We start from the raw sequence: 18510 nt of genomic DNA, 5'->3' as shown, positions 1-18510 counted from the left end.
GTCCACGGATACTTTGTGTCCCAATGTGGACTGTCGGAGTGAGCATCTGCCTTGACGTATGTTAGTCCCTCCTCTATTATCTCCAACTCCTTTTCCTCCGCCAGTGTGATTTCTTTGCCCCCTGGCTGGCAGTTGCCACATCGACAACCCCCACATCTTGGCTCGCAGGATGCACCAATGCTCTCCCATCTCCACCAATCAAGGAAGTCTCTGGTAGAGCCAGCTGCGACAAATGTGTTCACCAACTTTCCTGTCAGATGAACTTGTGATGGGGGTCCGTTGCCTCTCATCTCCCGATATTTGACTGCAGCTGTACGCATCGATCGAGCGAAGTGGGTCTCTGAGTGATGTGCAGCAATCTCAATGTGTTCGAATAGAGCAGGGTGAGCTCCACCTGCTGTTTTGCCTAGAGGGCTGTCCCATAGGACGAGGTCCCCGACAACTTTTACTCTTTGGGGAGCCAGTCTTCCCTCGCGGTGACTGATTAAAAGTTCAACTTCCCTCGGGCGTTTCAGGTCTTCCAGATTGACTTCAGGGAAAAATCTTTGAAGTTTTATGGGTTCGATTTCTTTGTGGACTTTTGCAATTTCATCTAGTCCATAGCAAATAAGTTCATGTGACCTTTGTTCACCCGAGGCAGTGCGAATGCGTACTCTGAGTAGATACCGTTTTGTTTTCACTGTCAAAGCCATTCCACCAACACCGTACAGGACTAAAGTCACTCCCTCACTTCGGAGCCTGAGCCGTTCAGCAGCCTTGTGCGTGATATAATTTGTGTCCGAAGCGAGGTCAATGAGCGTTCCGACTTTCTGCCCTGCGTTTGCTGTGACTTCCATGAGCATTAATATGACAGGAGGTTCGGAAAGTTCATTTTTCCGCAGAAGTTGTGACGACGGTGGAGTTCCCACCCGAGTGTTTGCATTGGTGAATGCCTTCTTGCATCTTTCAGCCATTTCTGGTGACAATTCTTCCAGGAACTTTTCCTGCTCGGAAGTAAGGTTGCTCCTAGCTGCACTGCTTTGCTTCTTCAAATCACAATACTTCTGTGATTGCGCTTCACTTTCTTTTAGACAAAGGAAGTAATGATGATCTGGAGGACCCTCCTTTCTACATTTTTGATCCCTGCAAAGGTAGGTATCCTTGCAGTCTTCCCTTCTTGTATGCCAACCAAGACATATCTTGCACGCCCCTAGTCGTTGCAGTGTGGCTCTCTTCTCTGGTACACTTAGATTTTTAAATTTCCTGCAGTAGAAGAGTTTGTTGTAGTGCCGTTCATCACCACACAATCCACATGTATTTGCAAGCTCCCTTTTTGTGGTCTTGGTTGAGGCAAATCTTTTCTCTGGCCTTTTAGCTGGAAAGTTGTCAGGCTTCTCTGTTACTTTTAACTGCTCCAACCTTTCCAGTACGCCCTCCTGCCTTTTTAGGAACCTCACAAGCATGTCGAAATGGTTCTCGCTAGTCACGCCGTTGCTTGGCTCCATCATATGAACAATCCAGTCTCGTTTCACAAATTCAGGGAGTTTGCTTTCGATATTTCGTATGGCCAGTGGATTCTTTATTGCACTGCTGCTGTCGAGTTCAATGAGATCAGTTAGTGCCTTCTCAACTGCCTGGATGAGATCAATGACCTTGCGTGGTTGATTTCCTCGAATAGGGGGTAATCTCTCCAAGTCTTCGAGTATCTCAAGTGCAATTGCAGACTTATTTCCATATTTGTTCCCAAGAACTCTGAACATCTCTTCAGCAGAGGAATATGTGGACAGTCTCATGTCTTTGATTATCTTGTCTTCAATGCTATCCACCAGTTGTATCTTTTTAACTTCGACAGATCCGGTGGGTTCGCCTTGTCTTTGCAAGTTCTCCCAGTCCTTTTTCCATCTGTAGTAATCCCTACTGTTACCACTGAAGATGGGAAGTGCAGTTGGTTTGATTCTGACAATTGGGTTTGTTGGCGCTGGGGCAGGGCTCAGTGCTACCTCGTTTGCCACATTACTGGCACCTGAAGTTGGATCTGTGATTCGTCTTGCAGTACAAAACTCCGCCTCTCTTAGTTCCAGCTTGTTCTTCAACGCTTTTGTTCCTTTGATTCTGTTAATGAGAGTTCTTCTCTCCTCCCCAGGAATCCACTTTTCCCAAGCACGCATGGTGTCGTTGACTTCCTTGAGCCTTTTCCCCAATAAGTCCATGTGAACACCATAACTCTCAAAATTAGTGCTTGTCACAGGTAAATCTTGAGCTCGCTGTCCAATCTCTTCAGCCCCTTCAATGGTTTCCATAACTTCTTGTTCTCCATAATTTGTCCACAAAGTCTCTTGCACCATATTCTTCACGAGCTTGAATCTTTCCTCAGCTTCTTTAGCTGTTTTCTCAATTTCCTTCTGATGCTCGAAAACTTGCTGTTCTTCCTCCTCTTTTACCATGTCTGACAGTATGCCTGCCAAATAATTGTCATTTGTTTTGAGGAGTTCATCAAGTCGGTCGGACAATTTATTAAATTCATCCAATAATTCTTGTTGAGCCATGGAATCTGCCTCCTGTGAGAGATGATTGGCTTGACGAGTAAAAAGACTCTTGGAGGTTGTCCGCTCCTTCTTGAGTTGATTAATCGACTTCTCTTCAGCCATTGCCCTCGCGTCCACAATTGGATTTTAAAAGCCTTTTATCTTTTATTCTTCCTGGTTCACGAGTGGTTTTCAACTGTCAAGTCTATTTTTTACAATGCTTGCCCAACTTGAAAGGACATGGATGGAGCACAAGTAAGACGTGAGGCCAACTCAGCTTTTAACCATTTATTCAGTTTTGTTTTAGGTTTGTAGCAGCAGCAGCAGGTTGAAAACCTTGAGAAAAAAAGGGGTGAAAAGGAGAGAAAGGAAGAATGAGCTCTATTCAAATGTTTTCCAATGAATGAACAATCTGACCTTATATTTTAAATAATGTATCTTTTAAATAAATGAATTTTCTGCTACTTAATATTTAACCTAAGATATGTAACTAGTTTTAATTGTAAAATTAAATCATACTTTGATATCCCTATTTTAACCATTTTAATCAAAGTCTAAATTTTTAACAATGTATTTTACCCATAAACTTATTTATTCATTTTATTTTATATATAAACTTATCTAAAACACTTAACCAATATTTATTGCTCTTAATATTTTAGAGATGTTTTCTTAACATAAATTACACTATGAAATCAGAATATATTTATATCAATTGAATCAACTGTAAACCTAATGTGCTTTGACTAAGCCCCTCTGGTAAACACATGGTAAGGCCAAACACTATGTATGTAGATTTAACTTAAAGTTGGGTCAAAATAACATACAAACAAGCACTCAGCTTGTGTTCTTTAACATGACACATAATCCAACTTAAATACTTGCTTTTAGTAGCTTAACTTTAAAAATAAACCATATAAATTCAATAAACTTGAAGCCACTCACCAACAACATCCCTGAGCTCCTCCACTGCATTGTCTGTGTGTCTAACAAAGGTGTGACTGATTACCAACCAGGTTGGAGCATGAGAAGCTTAGAGCCAACCCTCATGCTGGTGCTCCCCTAGTGTTTAGATGCAGAACTACCCCTACATCTGACCTAAAGTGGAGTGGACAGAACAGGTTGGAAAGGAGGAAAGGTTGAAATTGTTGGGAAAGGTGTTTTCTCCCGGAGTATTGAATGCCTTTGTTCATCTCTTCATTTTTGGCAAATCAGACACGGTATGAGTTCGACCTGTAACTTAGTCAATGGGTTCCAAATACCCCAAGTGTGTGAATCTGTTATTTTGGAGTAATTTAGTGTAGCAAAATGTTCAAAACGTTACAGTAATGAGCGCAGTATTGAACGCGCTACTTCCAGTAGTATGATGTCACACTGTCGCAGTTTGTTTGGGTTCAAAGAAAAAAAAAGGTCAATATTAAAAAAGTTTTTGTACTGCTAAAAGTGATTCAAGTTAATATTTCATGGTTATTTAATATTTTATGGTTATTTAAAATTATTCCCGTGATTCCAAACTTCCTTTAAATCGTGGGTCATGGACTTCACTTCCTCCTCCGTCTCATGACTGTGGGCGGCGGGTTTGCTGACGGTCATTAGCCAACCTTATCTCAAACATCTGCTTCTTCAGACAGAGGAATGTTTTTATGAGCGGATGGATCCACAACACGGCTCTACTATGATTATTTTTTGTTCTGTGCAAGGGTGAGTGTTTCTTCTTATATTATTATATGTGTTAAGATGCTAGCAACTACAATGTAAGCACACACACACGGCTAATGCGCATGCGTGCACTACACCAGGATATACTTGCGACTTTGGTGTTATAAAATGTTTATTTTTTGTGGTACTTCCATGTCTCTTTTTTTTTTCTTTTTTTAATTTCTCAACAACCTGTGACGGATTATGTGCATGACGCGCGTGTGTGAGGGATAACACGGAGATGGAGGTAGACAGTATTTATAATAAAAATATACTAAATGAGTAAAAGAAAACAAAAAACTATACAATACTTATACAAAAAGTACACAAAACAACAACAGAAATGCACAAAAATATACAAAAAGGCTCCAAAAACACACAAAATGTCTCAAAATAAATATTTATACACAAAATGACAACTGAAATGCACAAAGCTACACCAAAAAAGATACAAAAACACACAAAATAACTCCAGAATCACAGTACCACGGCAACAAAAAACTATAATTACAGAAAAAATGCACAAAAAGACAATAGATACAACAATACACATGACTCCAAAAAACATACATTACAGAAAAATACACCAAACAAAAAAAATATAAAAATGAGTAAAAAAAAAAACAAACACATTTATCATGTTCATGTTGAATAGAATTAAACAGGGAACTCAAACACACACTATTTTACTTTGCACCTGCAAATATACCCCTTTATAACACTACAGAGTGCAGAGTATGTACACCTCTTTGTACATCCAACCTTCATAACACATCCTCATTTGGACATTAATGACAACACTACTTAAGCTCCTCCCACTATATGAATGCATACTTCCGACGGGGACTACACTAGTTCATTTAATTGGAATGAAAAAATTAAAAAAACATGCATTGTTGATTTAAAAAGATTGCACTACAGGTAGTGTTGACCTTAGACAGCATGTGCAGATAAGGCAAAAAAAACCCAACTGTGCCAGGAATGTCTGGCCCACAAACCATAGCCTTCCAACATTATGGCCCACAGCAAGATGTAGTTGAATAGCCCTGCACTACATACTACACACCAGTGTGCTGTCTACTCACACACTCAATAAGGCTAACTGAGTTCATACGTATTTAATTATGAATTATATATTTTTTTTTTATTTCAAAGCATTGTTTTCCTTTGTTTCTATCTCTTCTTATTGTCAGTTACACTTTCTCACTTTTATACTTTATTTTGATTAACATCATATTTCCAACTGCACACAGGTGTCATTTTATTTTTCATTGTCAATGATGATAAATTTTCCTCATTGTGGGATTAATTATTTTATAGCTTATAGTCTGTACTGTACAGACTTTATTGAGTTTAAAGCCCCCTCCACCAAAAAACTAATGTTTTTATTGGTGGTTTATACTGAGATAAATAAAACTGTTGTGAAATGTTTAATCATATTGTGTTATTCTGTTCATCTGTACATTTTACTGTAAGTCAATACATTAATGAACAGCTGTGTGATGTGGTGTTTTCCCACAAATGAGGTCACAAGTCACTTTTATTTCATAATTAGAGTTTTTATTTCATAAATATATAAAAGTAACATTGTAAACAACAGGTAAAGTGTAATCTGATCATATTTGATAGTCTGCTGATTTATGTAATTGTTCCTAATAAACTATTTCCTAACTTTAACTTACTTTACGCTTTGTTTAAACAAACTGTAATAGATGAGGTGTTTTATTCACATATGAAACATGTATGTTTTATCATTTCTATCATTTGTTGAACTCTACAGAAATCAACTTGCTGTGCATGTGATTGGTGCACATTTGTCTCTACATCAGCAACTTCTGATTGTTCTTCAGATCAGTTTTACATAAAAATATAAAAACATGTCAGGACTGTGACACAACAACAGATTGATCACCTAAAAGTTATTTCTTTCAAGTTAGTTCACTCCACCAGCTTTCAGTGTCATGACAAATCTCTAAACATAAACAAAATAAGCAAATTGATATAAGATTTACAGTATGTTGGCCTCACTGGAGCCAGACTTCAGGATCTGAAGAGAAAGAACACATTTCACACATTTCCTGAACCAGGGATACAGAAACACATAGATCACAGGGTTAAGCAGAGAGTTGAAGAAAGCCAGACCTACAACAAAAATGTAAGATGATAGACTTTTCTCTTCAAATCCTGTTTTAAGTGAAACAAAGTAAAATGGAGTTAAACACATTAGAAACACAACAACCGTTACACCCAGAGCTCTAGCAGCTTTCAGCTCTGACCTGTTAACCTTCAGTGAACTCTGAAGTGTCACCACTGTAACATGAGAGCGCATGGTCTGGGCCTGAGACACAGCCACCATAAACACTCTCACATACAGAACCACTATGATGGTGAATGGAATGATGAACGAGAAAATTAGATCAATAACTCCACCATGAATGTTAGTGTGATTAATGCACATTAGTTTCCTCTGAAACAATAACATGCCACTGTAAAATATCCCCAAGTTAGTTTTAACTTTATAAATTATAAACAGTTTTGACTTCATAATATCAAATACAATGTGTGAAATCATTTTCTAGAAACAACACATCAGCAGATCTTTTCTTTTCATTCATGGCTAAAGTAAACAGAACTCTAAAAACATTCATCACACATCATCACAGTTTTACAGTGACTGTATTAAATCCCAGCAGCACATTGTCACTGACTTTTCCTCTTTACAGTATGTTGGCCTCACTGGAGCCAGACTTCAGGATCTGAAGAGAAAGAACACATTTCACACATTTCCTGAACCAGGGATACAGAAACACATAGATCACAGGGTTAAGCAGGGAGTTGAAGTAAAACAGACCTATAACAAAAATGTAAGATGATATATTTTTCACTCCAAACCCTGATGTAAGTAAAACAAGGTAAAATGGAGTTAAACACAATAGAAACACAACAACCACTACACCCAGAGCTCTAGCAGCTTTCAGCTCTGACCTGTTAACATTCAGTGAACTCTGAAGTGTCACCACTGTAACATGAGAGCGCATGGCCTGGGCCTGAGACACAGCCACCATAAATACTCTCACATACAGGACCACTATGATGCTGATTGGAATGATGAAACTGAGAAAGAGATTCATAATTCTACCAACAGGATGGATATAAATTGTACACTCTCCAGCACAGGAATCAAACTGACCTGGATTTTCTATGTTAGAATTTAGCTTCAGACATTGAAAGATAGTAGAACCAGCCCAACACAGGACAATGCATATCTTAGCTCTGTTTTTAGTGACTTTAGTTTGATAGTGCATTGGATCACAAACAGCCACATAACGATCGACTGATATCAACACAACAGTTCCTATTGAAGCAGAGGTGGCAACAGAACCTAAAACAGAATTGAAAACACACCAGCCTGCACCTAAAAACCAACAGCCATTGATAAGGAAAATCATAAAAACCCAGACGAACCCGACAGAGAAATCTGACACAGCCAGAGAGAGGAGGAGGAAGTTGGTGGGAGTGTGCAGCTTCCTGGAGGAGTTAGAGAGAAACACACTGATATCATTATATGATACAACAATTATCATCAAAGCAGAAAACAGCAGGAGTCTAACAACATAACAAGTCATAAAACAACAGAACATGTCAATACCTGAAGTGTGAGATGGAGATGATGACCAGCAGGTTGAGAGTCACAGTGAGCACAGAGATGGAGGACAGGATGATGTGAAGGAGCACAGACACTGAGTGAGAACGCACGATCCTCCTGCATGAAGAGTTTCCCAGGTGTGGATAGCAGAGCTCAGCTTCATCAGGTGTGCTCATAGTGAGGAGAAGAAGATGATGAGCTCTGCATCGTTCTGCCTCAGCCTCTCTGATGAACAACTGATATATTATTCCTGCTCCAACACAGGGATGTGGAGGCTGGACCTGAGGACTGGACCTCCCTCAGACACCGTCTGATTGACACATTATTATTCTACTCCTACATGATGCAACACTAAACAATTCTGACCTTTTTCCTTTTGTACTGAATCCTATCAGCTTAGTAAACTCCATACTCAGCATTTATTGAAAACACTCAGTGCTGAGATCTGATTCTTATTCTCATACATTATATTAATAATCTTTTTATAGAAGTGCTGTAAACATAATAGAAAAATCAGCGAAGCTGAACACCTGTGACTCATTCTCCATTTATTCGGATTATATTTATTTTCACATTAATTTTAAACCATTTTACTGGGATCAATAATTAGGGCCCGAGCACAACAGTGCGTAGGACCCTATTGTGATGCACCTCGTTTTTATTATTATTAATATTCTTCTTCTTACAAAAAAGTACTATCACATTTTTGAGGACCTACACACATTAAAAATCACAGAGTGGTGGGTGGGTTCATAAATTTAGGTCCCTCAGGAGGGAGCCCGGCCCCTCTGTTGATGGCTGAACCACCGTGTAGCGCACAATTACATTGGGGGGTGCGTTCAAGCGTGTCGGGGCGATGGGCCTTTGGGGGGCATTCGGGGTCATTGCTGGGTTTACCATGCGGGGTGTGTGGGGTGCCTCTCCTCTTCGGGTGTGGCTGGGTGCCTGGCTCGTCTCCTGGTGGTCTTGGGGACGGTCTCCGTGGTATATGGGCCCTGGGTGGCCTGGCGCACCAGTGTGGGAAGTGGGTGCGCTTGGGAGATGCTGGCGTCTGTACCAGGGTTGCATGGCTCTTCGGGATGATTTTTTTTTGCTGGGAGGTGGTGCTTGCTGTTCTGGTGGGTGGTTTGCGCTTTCAATTGCTGTCTGCCGGCCGATGAGTGGCTCCGCTCACCCTTGGCTGGGGGCTGCTGCACAACGCCAAGTATGTGCCGTTGGTGTGACTCCTTCTCGTGGCAGCGGCTGTTGGTCGCGCACCAGCGGGGGGCGTCACCCCATGGCTCGTGTTGTTCGACAGGCGGCAGAGGCTGGGCTGCTGTCCTTCTGCCGCCTGAGGCTGGGGAAGGGCTCTGGGGGTCCTTGTCCTTGGGGGTTCCCGGTGCCGGGGGTGCCCTCGGGGTCTGGTGAGCTCAGCTTGCTAGCTGAGCCGGTCTTAGCGGGAGTCTTTCTGGGCGCCTGCTCTACAAATGGGGGGACTTTCTCTCGTACTTGTATGGTATATTGAAACAGAAATGTTTTTTCTGCCAGATCATGAAAGACAATCGTTAAAAAATAATCTGGATAAAATAACCCACACTAATCCTGTTCCTTTAATTTTAGAGGGGTTATTTATCATCAGAATAACTAATTCAAACCTACTTGAAAATACAAATGCTGAGGGACCCAAGATGTTCCCACTCATACAAGTTAAAATATGAGGGCGACCTTTCATCAATCTTTCCATCTACTTCAGATCTAACTATAGATTTAAGTCATTTAAAGGTGCGTTCACACCGTAAAATGTTCTAGGATTTCGGCGGCTATGTGAGCTCCAAAACCAAGTCTCGAGCGGTGAAACAGGCCAGTTCTAGAGCTATTGTTTCCACCAGTGTAAGAGTGTTTCCAATCGTAGTCTAGAGCGATTAAGTAATATTTAAACACAAGCGCACTATCGACAGGAAGTGTGGAAGATGATATAGAGTGCACTGTTTTGCAGAACTTCCTAGCGTCGGATCTACATCTCTTTTAAAGGGCCCATGTTACGCTAAATGGACTTTTCTGTGCTTTAAACATCATAAAGTTCTATTAGGGCTTCATATACATGCCCTAAGTGTTTTTTTCATTGATTCCATCAATTGTTAGTTAGAGGGTGATTTGCTCCTTTCTTACTGCAGGGTTAGCCCAAACACCTCGCTTCAATTTGATGACGTGTTCCCACTTTGATGACAAATTTGACACGGCACTGAGCTGGAGAAGCCACGCCTCCAGGAAGCTCTCTGCTGTGATTGATAGCATGACATGGGGCCTTTTAGTGGGAGATTTTGGTTTTCCTGATTGACTGTGTACTTGTATTTCTGCATTGCCTGAAGGAAAGCCAGTCAACATGGGACAAACAGGCACGTTTGTTGATGATTAGGCTAAAAGTATTCTTGTAATATGACCAGGCACCATCTAAGGAGAAGAAAGGATTGATTCTGTCCCAATTTACTGCTGCAATGTCTTGAAGAAAGGACTGTGTGTTAAAGATCTTCAAAATGTGCTTAGTCACAATTACTGATGGCCAGTTGACTAAGCAGCCAGAATGTGTGCATACAATAACACAGAGGTCACTCTTTTGGCTGAAAACTCCAGGTTGATAGTTTGAAGAAGCATTAGTAAAAATGAAGTTAATTAATGTGGAGGATGAGGGGGTTTTGGGGTTGGGTCTGGTAGGCTCAGATATAATTTGGGAGAGGTTTAAAGCATTACATTGCTGCAAAACTACGTCATTTGGGTTGATCATGTCCCATGAGTTTACCATTTTTAAACTAATGGTATTAGTAATGGTATTCATGATACCTATTGATCCACAAAACTGGTAGATCGGCCCATTAGTCATGATTGATTCAGGGCTGTACCAATTACAGCCGAGGACCGATGCCCCTCCCTCTTGGGCCTCGGCTGTCAATCAATCAATCGTACAGAGCGAGAGGAGAAAATGGAGAATAGCAGCAAGAAGTGGAAAGGAGGCGCAGGAAAAAATTGACATAAAATGAGACAAGCGCTTCAGGCAGATGTTGCCAAATGTGTGAAAATAACACAGATGTTTGCTGATGGCTATGGCAGAGCTCCGTCTTCAGAAGCAGCAGCATCTTAAGCGGCCACAGCCCACAGGTGATGATGGCGGAGGTGGTCATCAGGTGGATGAGGGGAAGGGGAAACAGGAGGAGGAGAGACTCGCGGCCGCCGCAGGTGAGAGTGGAGGGAATCTGAACTACAAGTAAGAAGTGATGAACTGTAGTCTACCTGGGTCAGATATCATATGAATGAAGTTTGAGTGTAATTATTTTTGTTGTGCTTGCTAACTATAACACAATCAGTCATTAGAAGTAGGACATTTTACAATTTAGCACACTGTGCGTGCTAGCTAGCACAACAGGGTTTTCCTACTGCTCTCTTCAATGTTTTTCATTTGATATAAGTGCTCTATGCAGTAGGTCTGGGCAAAACAAAAAAATGTATCAAATGTACAGATAAAGACGATTTTTGTTTTGCAAGTTCGAGTTAAAAAAAGATGTATTTAATCATTATTGTTTTTCCACCACAGTTTTTTCAGACTTTTTTCACAATCCGTCCTTGTGGGTTACCGTAGCGCGATGTGAGCCAGCCCCCTTTTTGTTTACATTTGTTTACCCTTTGAGTAGGCTATATGTGTAAAAATGATGTAAAATTAAATTATCAAAACACTCATTGTAATGTATCAAATAAGATGAGATTAAACTTTACTGTCATTGCACAAAGTACAGTTCAGAGTAAAACGTTTTGCATCTAACTTGAGCGCAAACAAGTGCTAAGAAAATGCTTAAACTAGAATTTATTAGAATTAGTGCATCTTAAAAGGTCTTAATGTATAAGAATGAGGTATTGTTTATACAAACAGCTGTTTTCTTCCAGCCTTAACCTCTCATTGTCTCTTATAGGATGATGTCACTCATTTTTGGGAGCCTGCCGTTGTTTCCTTTCAGTAAGTACTGTATAGAATACATGATTCAGCTATTTTTCTAGAGTGAACATATCAATACTGTGATCATCTGATCAAGTCCATCAGGTGTTTATTTCTCACCTTTCTCTGTTTGTCTCCTTACACTTTTTAAAGGTTGCCATGTCTGTGTTACTGCTGTGGAGGTCTAAGGTGACTGTTTATTGATGTGGTGAGTACATAGTCTGTGAAAATATCACTTAATCACAATCTGTTATTTATACATTTTATTATTCATCTCATCTCATGTTCCTCTGTGTCCTGTTTTCAGGATCCCATCATATGTTGTTCAATGTTTGTTCAGGAGGTTCCTCTAAGTAAGTACTGTAAAAAAAAAAACATAATTCAACAATTTTTCTCGAGTGAAGATACCAGTACTGTGGTCATCTGATCAAGTTCATCAGATGTTTTTCTTTCTCTGTTTGTCTCCTTTCACTTTTTAAAGGTTGCCATGTTTGAGGAAATGTTCTGTTGATGTGCTGATGTGTTGAATAAATAGTCTATGAAAATATCACTAAATCTATCATTTATTCATTTTAATATTCATCAATGATCATGTCTCACTTCTATTCCTCTCTGTCCTAATTTCAGGATCCCATTATATGTTGTACATTGTTCAGGAGGTTAACTAGACCAAGCAGCTTTTAGGTTTCTGTTAAGTACTGTATAGAATAACAGGACTGGGAGGATGGTGTAGGTTTAAGTTTATTAGATTTACACCAACAAGACAGTGTATAAGCATTGTTACAAGAAAGTTTGTTTTCATTCATAGGCTTCATTGTCTTTCCATCAATACCTGGTGGGCCGATCTCGGTTCAAAGTGCTCAGGCCGATTTTTTGTCCCAGTCCAGCCCTGCACCCAGGAGAACAGTTTCAGAAGAGATGTAAGGTGCTAGGAGTTATATACTAGCCCACTTAAAGCACTGTATTTACCCATGTGAGAGAGTGAAGGTGAAAATGCACTGATTTAATTCACGGGTCTCACCGGCGGTAACTGTGCTGCTCTAACTGCAAGTGGCAAATAACACTGGTGTTTGTGGATGAGGTGCTATTTGCTCTGAGGCCTTTTTCCATACGAGGGAGGCAAATAGGCACAGGAGTTATGAGTGTTCCCTCATTTACATAAATTCAAATGAGACCGGCGCAACAGGTGGCTGAGGCGCAGTTAGCGTTCATATCACGGTTTGCGTATGCTCTGTTAATTGCAACATGTCATTTTTTCTGTGGTTTTATGTTGCAAACGCAGCAGAATCCTTTTGAAGATCTGGCCATTGATCATGTTGTGGTCTTGGTTCGTTCAAGTCTTGGTCTTGGATAATGTGGTCTTGAGTACAACACTACTGTAGGCATTGCATATTTGAGTTTACGTGGTATGATGGTTGTGGTCTTCCTCTTCATTTGGTATCTCAGTTGAAGCAACTGGACTTGAAGTTTATTTTGGGGACATTTCACCTCTCATCTGAGAGGCTTCTTTAGTTTATTTTAAAGCATCATCACTTCATCTTTTAAAGAAAATGTTTAATTATTATGCATGATGAAGGCTTCTTCTCTGAAAATGACAAGTGGACAGACATTGAAGTCTAGGAGCTTCTGACCTATTTTGTCAAAGATGAGGTCCAGCATGGTTTCCCCGCTCTTCTCCTTACACCGTGGCCACTACAGGCCTTTAAAACAGGGCCAAAATGCAAAAAACAAGCTTTTTATTCACCTGCAAACTGGCTGACTCAATGAATGTGTTAAATTCAGCTTCTGTGGTCAGAATCAGAATGTTCAGAGTCAGAAAATTCCTACTTTTTCACACAAAATCCATCCTCCTTCATCATAAGACTCTTAATTATCAGGAGAGCAACATGGTTACATGACTAAAGAATGTTGTTGCTCAGTGAAACACGTTGGTTAAATGGAGGGTTGGGTTTACCTTCATGTGTTTACTTTGTTTTTCTTCACACCTTTGATTGGACCAATCCCTGTGGGACTGAGGCTGAGTCAGCAGGTAATGATACAAGGTGTGTCCTCAGAGAATAACACACACACAGTGTAGTTCTCTATCACTATGATATCTGATGTAATGAATCCTCTCTCTACCTGTGAACAGCCCCCAGAGTCAAACCTCAAAGGTCAGGTACTGAAAGGTTACAGGTATAGTGTATATGTGAACATTAAATATTACATGTATCTTTGAGTCTGAGGTTTATCTTGTTTTATAATCAGATGCTGTCACAGACAGATTCAATACAAATGTAGTTTAACACCAATAACTTCTTCCTAAATTCATACCAAGTAAATCATCCAAACTGATGGTTCTTCATTTATCCTACGTCATGTCAGAGCTTAGTCCCACTGTGTCAAAACATCAAAACTTCTACCAAGAACCAGCCATGATCTGAAAATCATCAAGCAGGTAGCTTGACCTTCAATCTGTCATCAGCACCAGTTTTTAATCTGAAACAAACTGAATCAAACAGAGAAAGTAACATTTATCAGTATTGCAAACAATGCATGTGACCCTCTGTAAACAGGTCTGTGAGCAACTGACAGATCTCCACCCACGAGTTAAATCCTGTCCAAGGATCCCACGACCTCCACTAGTTTAATGTTGAGTTTACAAAAAACGTGTTCCCGAAAATATTACAACACTTAATTTAAGAGAAACCACATCTATGGGGTGCCAAGTGTAAAAATGTAGTATAAAAGTTGTAGCTAACACATATTCATTATTTATTTCACTTTTCTCATATTTAGCACATTTTCCTACATTTAACACACATTTAACCACATATATAGAGGTAAAAAAAAAAGAAGCATAAAATCTAAATATTTAAATCTAAATCAAAATTATATGTTATATCTAAATGTTAAATCTATATCTAAATGTTACATCTAAATCTAAATGTTAAATCTAAATCTAAATGTTATATGTTATATCTAAATGTTAAATCTAAGTCTAAATATTTAATGTTAAATCTAAATGTTAAATTTAAATGTTAAATCTAAATGTTAAATGTTAAATTTAAATGTTAAATGTTAAATCTAAATGTTAAATCCAAATGTTAAATCTAAATGTTATATATCATATGTAAATGTTAAATGTTAAATCTAAATGTTAAATGTTAAATCTAAATGTTAAATCTAAATGTTTAATGTTAAATCTAAATGTTAAATTTAAAAGTTAAATGTTAAATCTAAATGTTAAATGTTAAATTCAAATGTTAAATGTTAAATGGTAAATCTAAATGTTAAATGTTAAATCTAAATGTTAAATCTAAATGTTATATATCGTATGTAAATGTTAAATGTTAAATCTAATTGTTAAATGTTAAATCTAAATCTAAATGTTAAATCTAATTGTTAAATGTTAAATTTTAAATCGAAATGTTAAATCTAAATGTTAAATCTAAATTTAAATGTTAAATCTTAATCTAAATGTTAAATCTAAATCTAAATGTGAAATGTTAAATGTTAAACTTGAATGTTTTTGCACATATGCTAATTGACCCCGCCTATTGTAACCTCAACCAATACACAAGCAGAGCCACACACAGCCGATCCCACCCACCTCTTCACCCTTCGCCGATGCCTGCCTGGGTGATACTGTATGTACGGCCGGGATTGAGCCCACCATAGGCCAACTTTGTAGTTTTCTCTTTTTGTGGATGTCGAGAAAGATTTAACATTTAACATTTAGATTTAACATTTAACATTTAGATTTAACATTTAACATTTAGATTTAACATTTAACATTTAACATTTATATATAAGATTTAACATTTATATATAAGATTTAACATTTACACTTAGATTTAACATTTAGATATAACATATAACATTTAGATTTAGATTTAACATTTAGATATAGATTTAACATTTATATATAACATATACCATTTAGATTTAGATTTAAATATTTAGATTTAATGTTTTTTTTTACCTTTATATATGTGGTTAAATGTTGTGTTAAATGTAGGAAAATGTGCTAAACATGAGAAAAGTGAGATAAATAATGAAAATGTGTTAGCTAAAACTTTTATACTACATTTTTACACTTGACACCCCATAACCACCATCATTGCCTTTACTGGTCTTAGTGAACATGGGCTCTATACTCTGATATTTCCCCCAAAGGAGAACATATGTTCAAAAAGTCTGATATTTGGGAGCAAAAATAGACATTTATTCAGAGACAAAAACAAATAAGCAGCACATCTCACATGTTTTATCTACATGAAGGTTTCTCATTCATTAAAGGGTAATGTTCACTGCAGTACAGGTAGGTACCAACCCAATATTCACAGATCTGATAAATTATGGAAACTGCATATTTTATAAAGATGTGATGCAATAATCACAGATTATAAGCTGCCAAAAACAGATCAGTTTACACATTTAAGATGATCAGGTAAATGCTATGGGACCATTATTGTAGCTAAAGTATTTGCAAATGTACTTTGATGTGTGATCTGTAAATATTGGGCCTAGATTGGATGAGTTCTGTGACTTTTGCTAAACTCTATTTGCAGAAAAGTCACATGTGTGCAGCAATTTGTAAATCTGTGCGTGGGAATACCACCAGGTCACGCACATTTTAAGCTCTATTAAAGACCATCTATAATGGTAAAAGTTTAGTCAGGTTATTTACTTTAAAAGTCATTTTAAAGTAAAACTCATTGCTGACTGGAGATCACGACACAACGTCACTCAAATTTGGTTAAAAATTAAACATTTTCAAATAGTGCGACTTCCAACGACTTAATTGCGCAATTTGAGTTGCTTCATTTTTAAAGTGCGAAGGCACCTATTAGTATTTCAAATGTATTAGAGGGAAAGTAAGAAGTATCCCAAAAATAATACTCAAGTATGGTACAAATACTCAAAAATACTACTTAATTACAGTTGTTAAGTAAATGTACTTTGTTATCATCACTGTTTGGAACACCATCAGGAACATCTTTCTTCCTGTTGAAAGAGAGTTTCTCTTCTCTATCGTTGCTGATCAGTCCCTCCAGGATTTCACGGACAATTTCTGTGATTGTTGTGTCCTAAAATGCCTGATTTTGTGGCAGCTTTAAAAAAATAAAACTGTGACAAAAGTTGTGTCTATTTGAGGCTTTATTTATTAATTATTTTCTATAACTTTGCCTAAACTGGTCAATTTACCAAAAAACCTGATTGTATTTGAATTGTTTCATACAATAGAGAAAAGACCTCAGATTTACAAGAACTAGTACAGTGCCCGTCAGAAGTATGCATTCATGTGGGGGCATAAGGGGTATAATTGCGTATTTTTGTATCTTTCTGTTGTGTTTTTGTGCATTTTTTGTATAATTATTGTCTTTGTTACTCATTTTTATATTTTTTTTGTTTGATGTATTTTTCTGTAATGTATGTTTTTGGAGTCATGTGTATTTTTTTTGTATAATTATTGTTTTTTGTTGCCATTGCAGTGTTTTACTGTTAGTTTTGTGCATTTATGTTGTTATTTTGTGTATTTTTGTATAAATATTAGTTTTTGTGTATTTGAGTCATTTTTCATGTTTTGTTGTATTGATGTATTTTTCTGTAATGTATGATTTTTGGAGTAATTTTGTGTGTTTATGGAGGCTGTCTGTATATTTTAATGCATTCTGTTGTCATTTTGTTGTACTTTTTCTATAAATATTGTTTAGTTTTTAGTTTTATTTTACTAATTTAGTATATTTTTATTATAAATACTGTGTGTGTGTGTGTCGTGTGCGCGCCGTGCGTGCCAGCCATCTCATGCACTAAAAGCAATATTAATAATAAACAATATTAAATATTTTAAGGGTAATATAATGATAATATAGCAATGCTAATAATACAATGAGAAAACCAGTAACTATATTAATAATGAAAAAGAATATACTGGTAATTATAAGAAGAGCAATAACTTTAATACAATAGTAGTAAAACTTATACCAATAACAATAACAAAATAATATAATGAAAATCCAGTATACTACAATAAAAACAATAACAACATGAAATAATAAGGTAATAGCAATAATAATAATACAGTGAGAATACCAGTAACTATAAGATAAAAGAATAATAGAAAAAAAGAATAATTTAAGAATTGCAATAACAATAATACGATAGTAGTACGATTAGATAGAAATTAGAATATCATAGAAAAGTTGTTTAATTTCCATAATTCCATGAAAAAGTAAACTTTCATAAATTATAGATTCAGGGCCCACAATCTAAACTATTTCAAGTATTTATTTGTTTATTTTTACAAAATTTGGGCTTCCAGCTCAAAAAACCCATGAAAACAGGATTTCAAAAAATTAGAATAATGTGAAGAAATCACCATTTATTTCTCAGTTTTTGCAGAAAAAAAGAGGAGAAGAAGGACTGGATTGTTGGCCAGTGGTCCATGGTCCTCTTTTCTGACAACTAAATAAATACAAATAAAAACAAATACATACTTGAAATCGTTTAAATTGTGTGCCCTGAATCTATAATCTATGAAAGTTTAACTTTTTCAATGAAAATATGGAAATTAAGCAATTTCCATAATATTAAAATTTTTTTGGAAAGGGTCTGTACATATCAACCCCATCGCAACAAAACAAAACAAGATTATCTACTGTATGTTGACAACAGAAAAAAAATATTTGTGCTGGTTAGGTTATGTAACAAAAGCT

General features: G+C 37.4%; 1 protein-coding gene and 2 long non-coding RNA genes across 3 annotated transcripts in view; 1 reads left to right on the top strand and 2 right to left on the bottom strand.

The window, feature by feature from the left end:
- Positions 1–505: 505 nt before the first annotated feature.
- LOC114459511 (uncharacterized) overlaps positions 506–18510 on the bottom strand; it is a 20203-nt gene continuing 2198 nt past the window's right edge. Inside the window, exons 2-3 of the long non-coding RNA XR_003673380.1 lie at positions 14164–14175; positions 506–517 (exon numbers count right to left, since the gene is read on the bottom strand). This is a non-coding gene — a long non-coding RNA (uncharacterized LOC114459511). The remainder of the gene's footprint in view (positions 518–14163; positions 14176–18510) is intronic.
- LOC114459508 (trace amine-associated receptor 8a-like) lies at positions 6920–8146 on the bottom strand. The gene is made up of 2 exons (XM_028441736.1): positions 7852–8146; positions 6920–7730 (listed from the first exon to the last, which is right to left on the bottom strand). Exons 1-2 carry the CDS (start codon positions 8022–8024, stop codon positions 6920–6922), a joined length of 984 nt encoding a protein of 327 aa, XP_028297537.1. The 5' UTR covers positions 8025–8146.
- LOC114459510 (uncharacterized) lies at positions 11669–12359 on the top strand. The gene is made up of 3 exons (XR_003673379.1): positions 11669–12017; positions 12117–12162; positions 12291–12359. It is a non-coding gene; the product is annotated as an uncharacterized LOC114459510 (long non-coding RNA).

This window comes from Gouania willdenowi, unplaced genomic scaffold (assembly GCF_900634775.1).
Source record: "Gouania willdenowi unplaced genomic scaffold, fGouWil2.1 scaffold_31_arrow_ctg1, whole genome shotgun sequence".
NCBI lineage: Eukaryota > Metazoa > Chordata > Actinopteri > Blenniiformes > Gobiesocidae > Gouania > Gouania willdenowi.
This window is presented reverse-complemented; position numbering and strand designations above follow the sequence as displayed.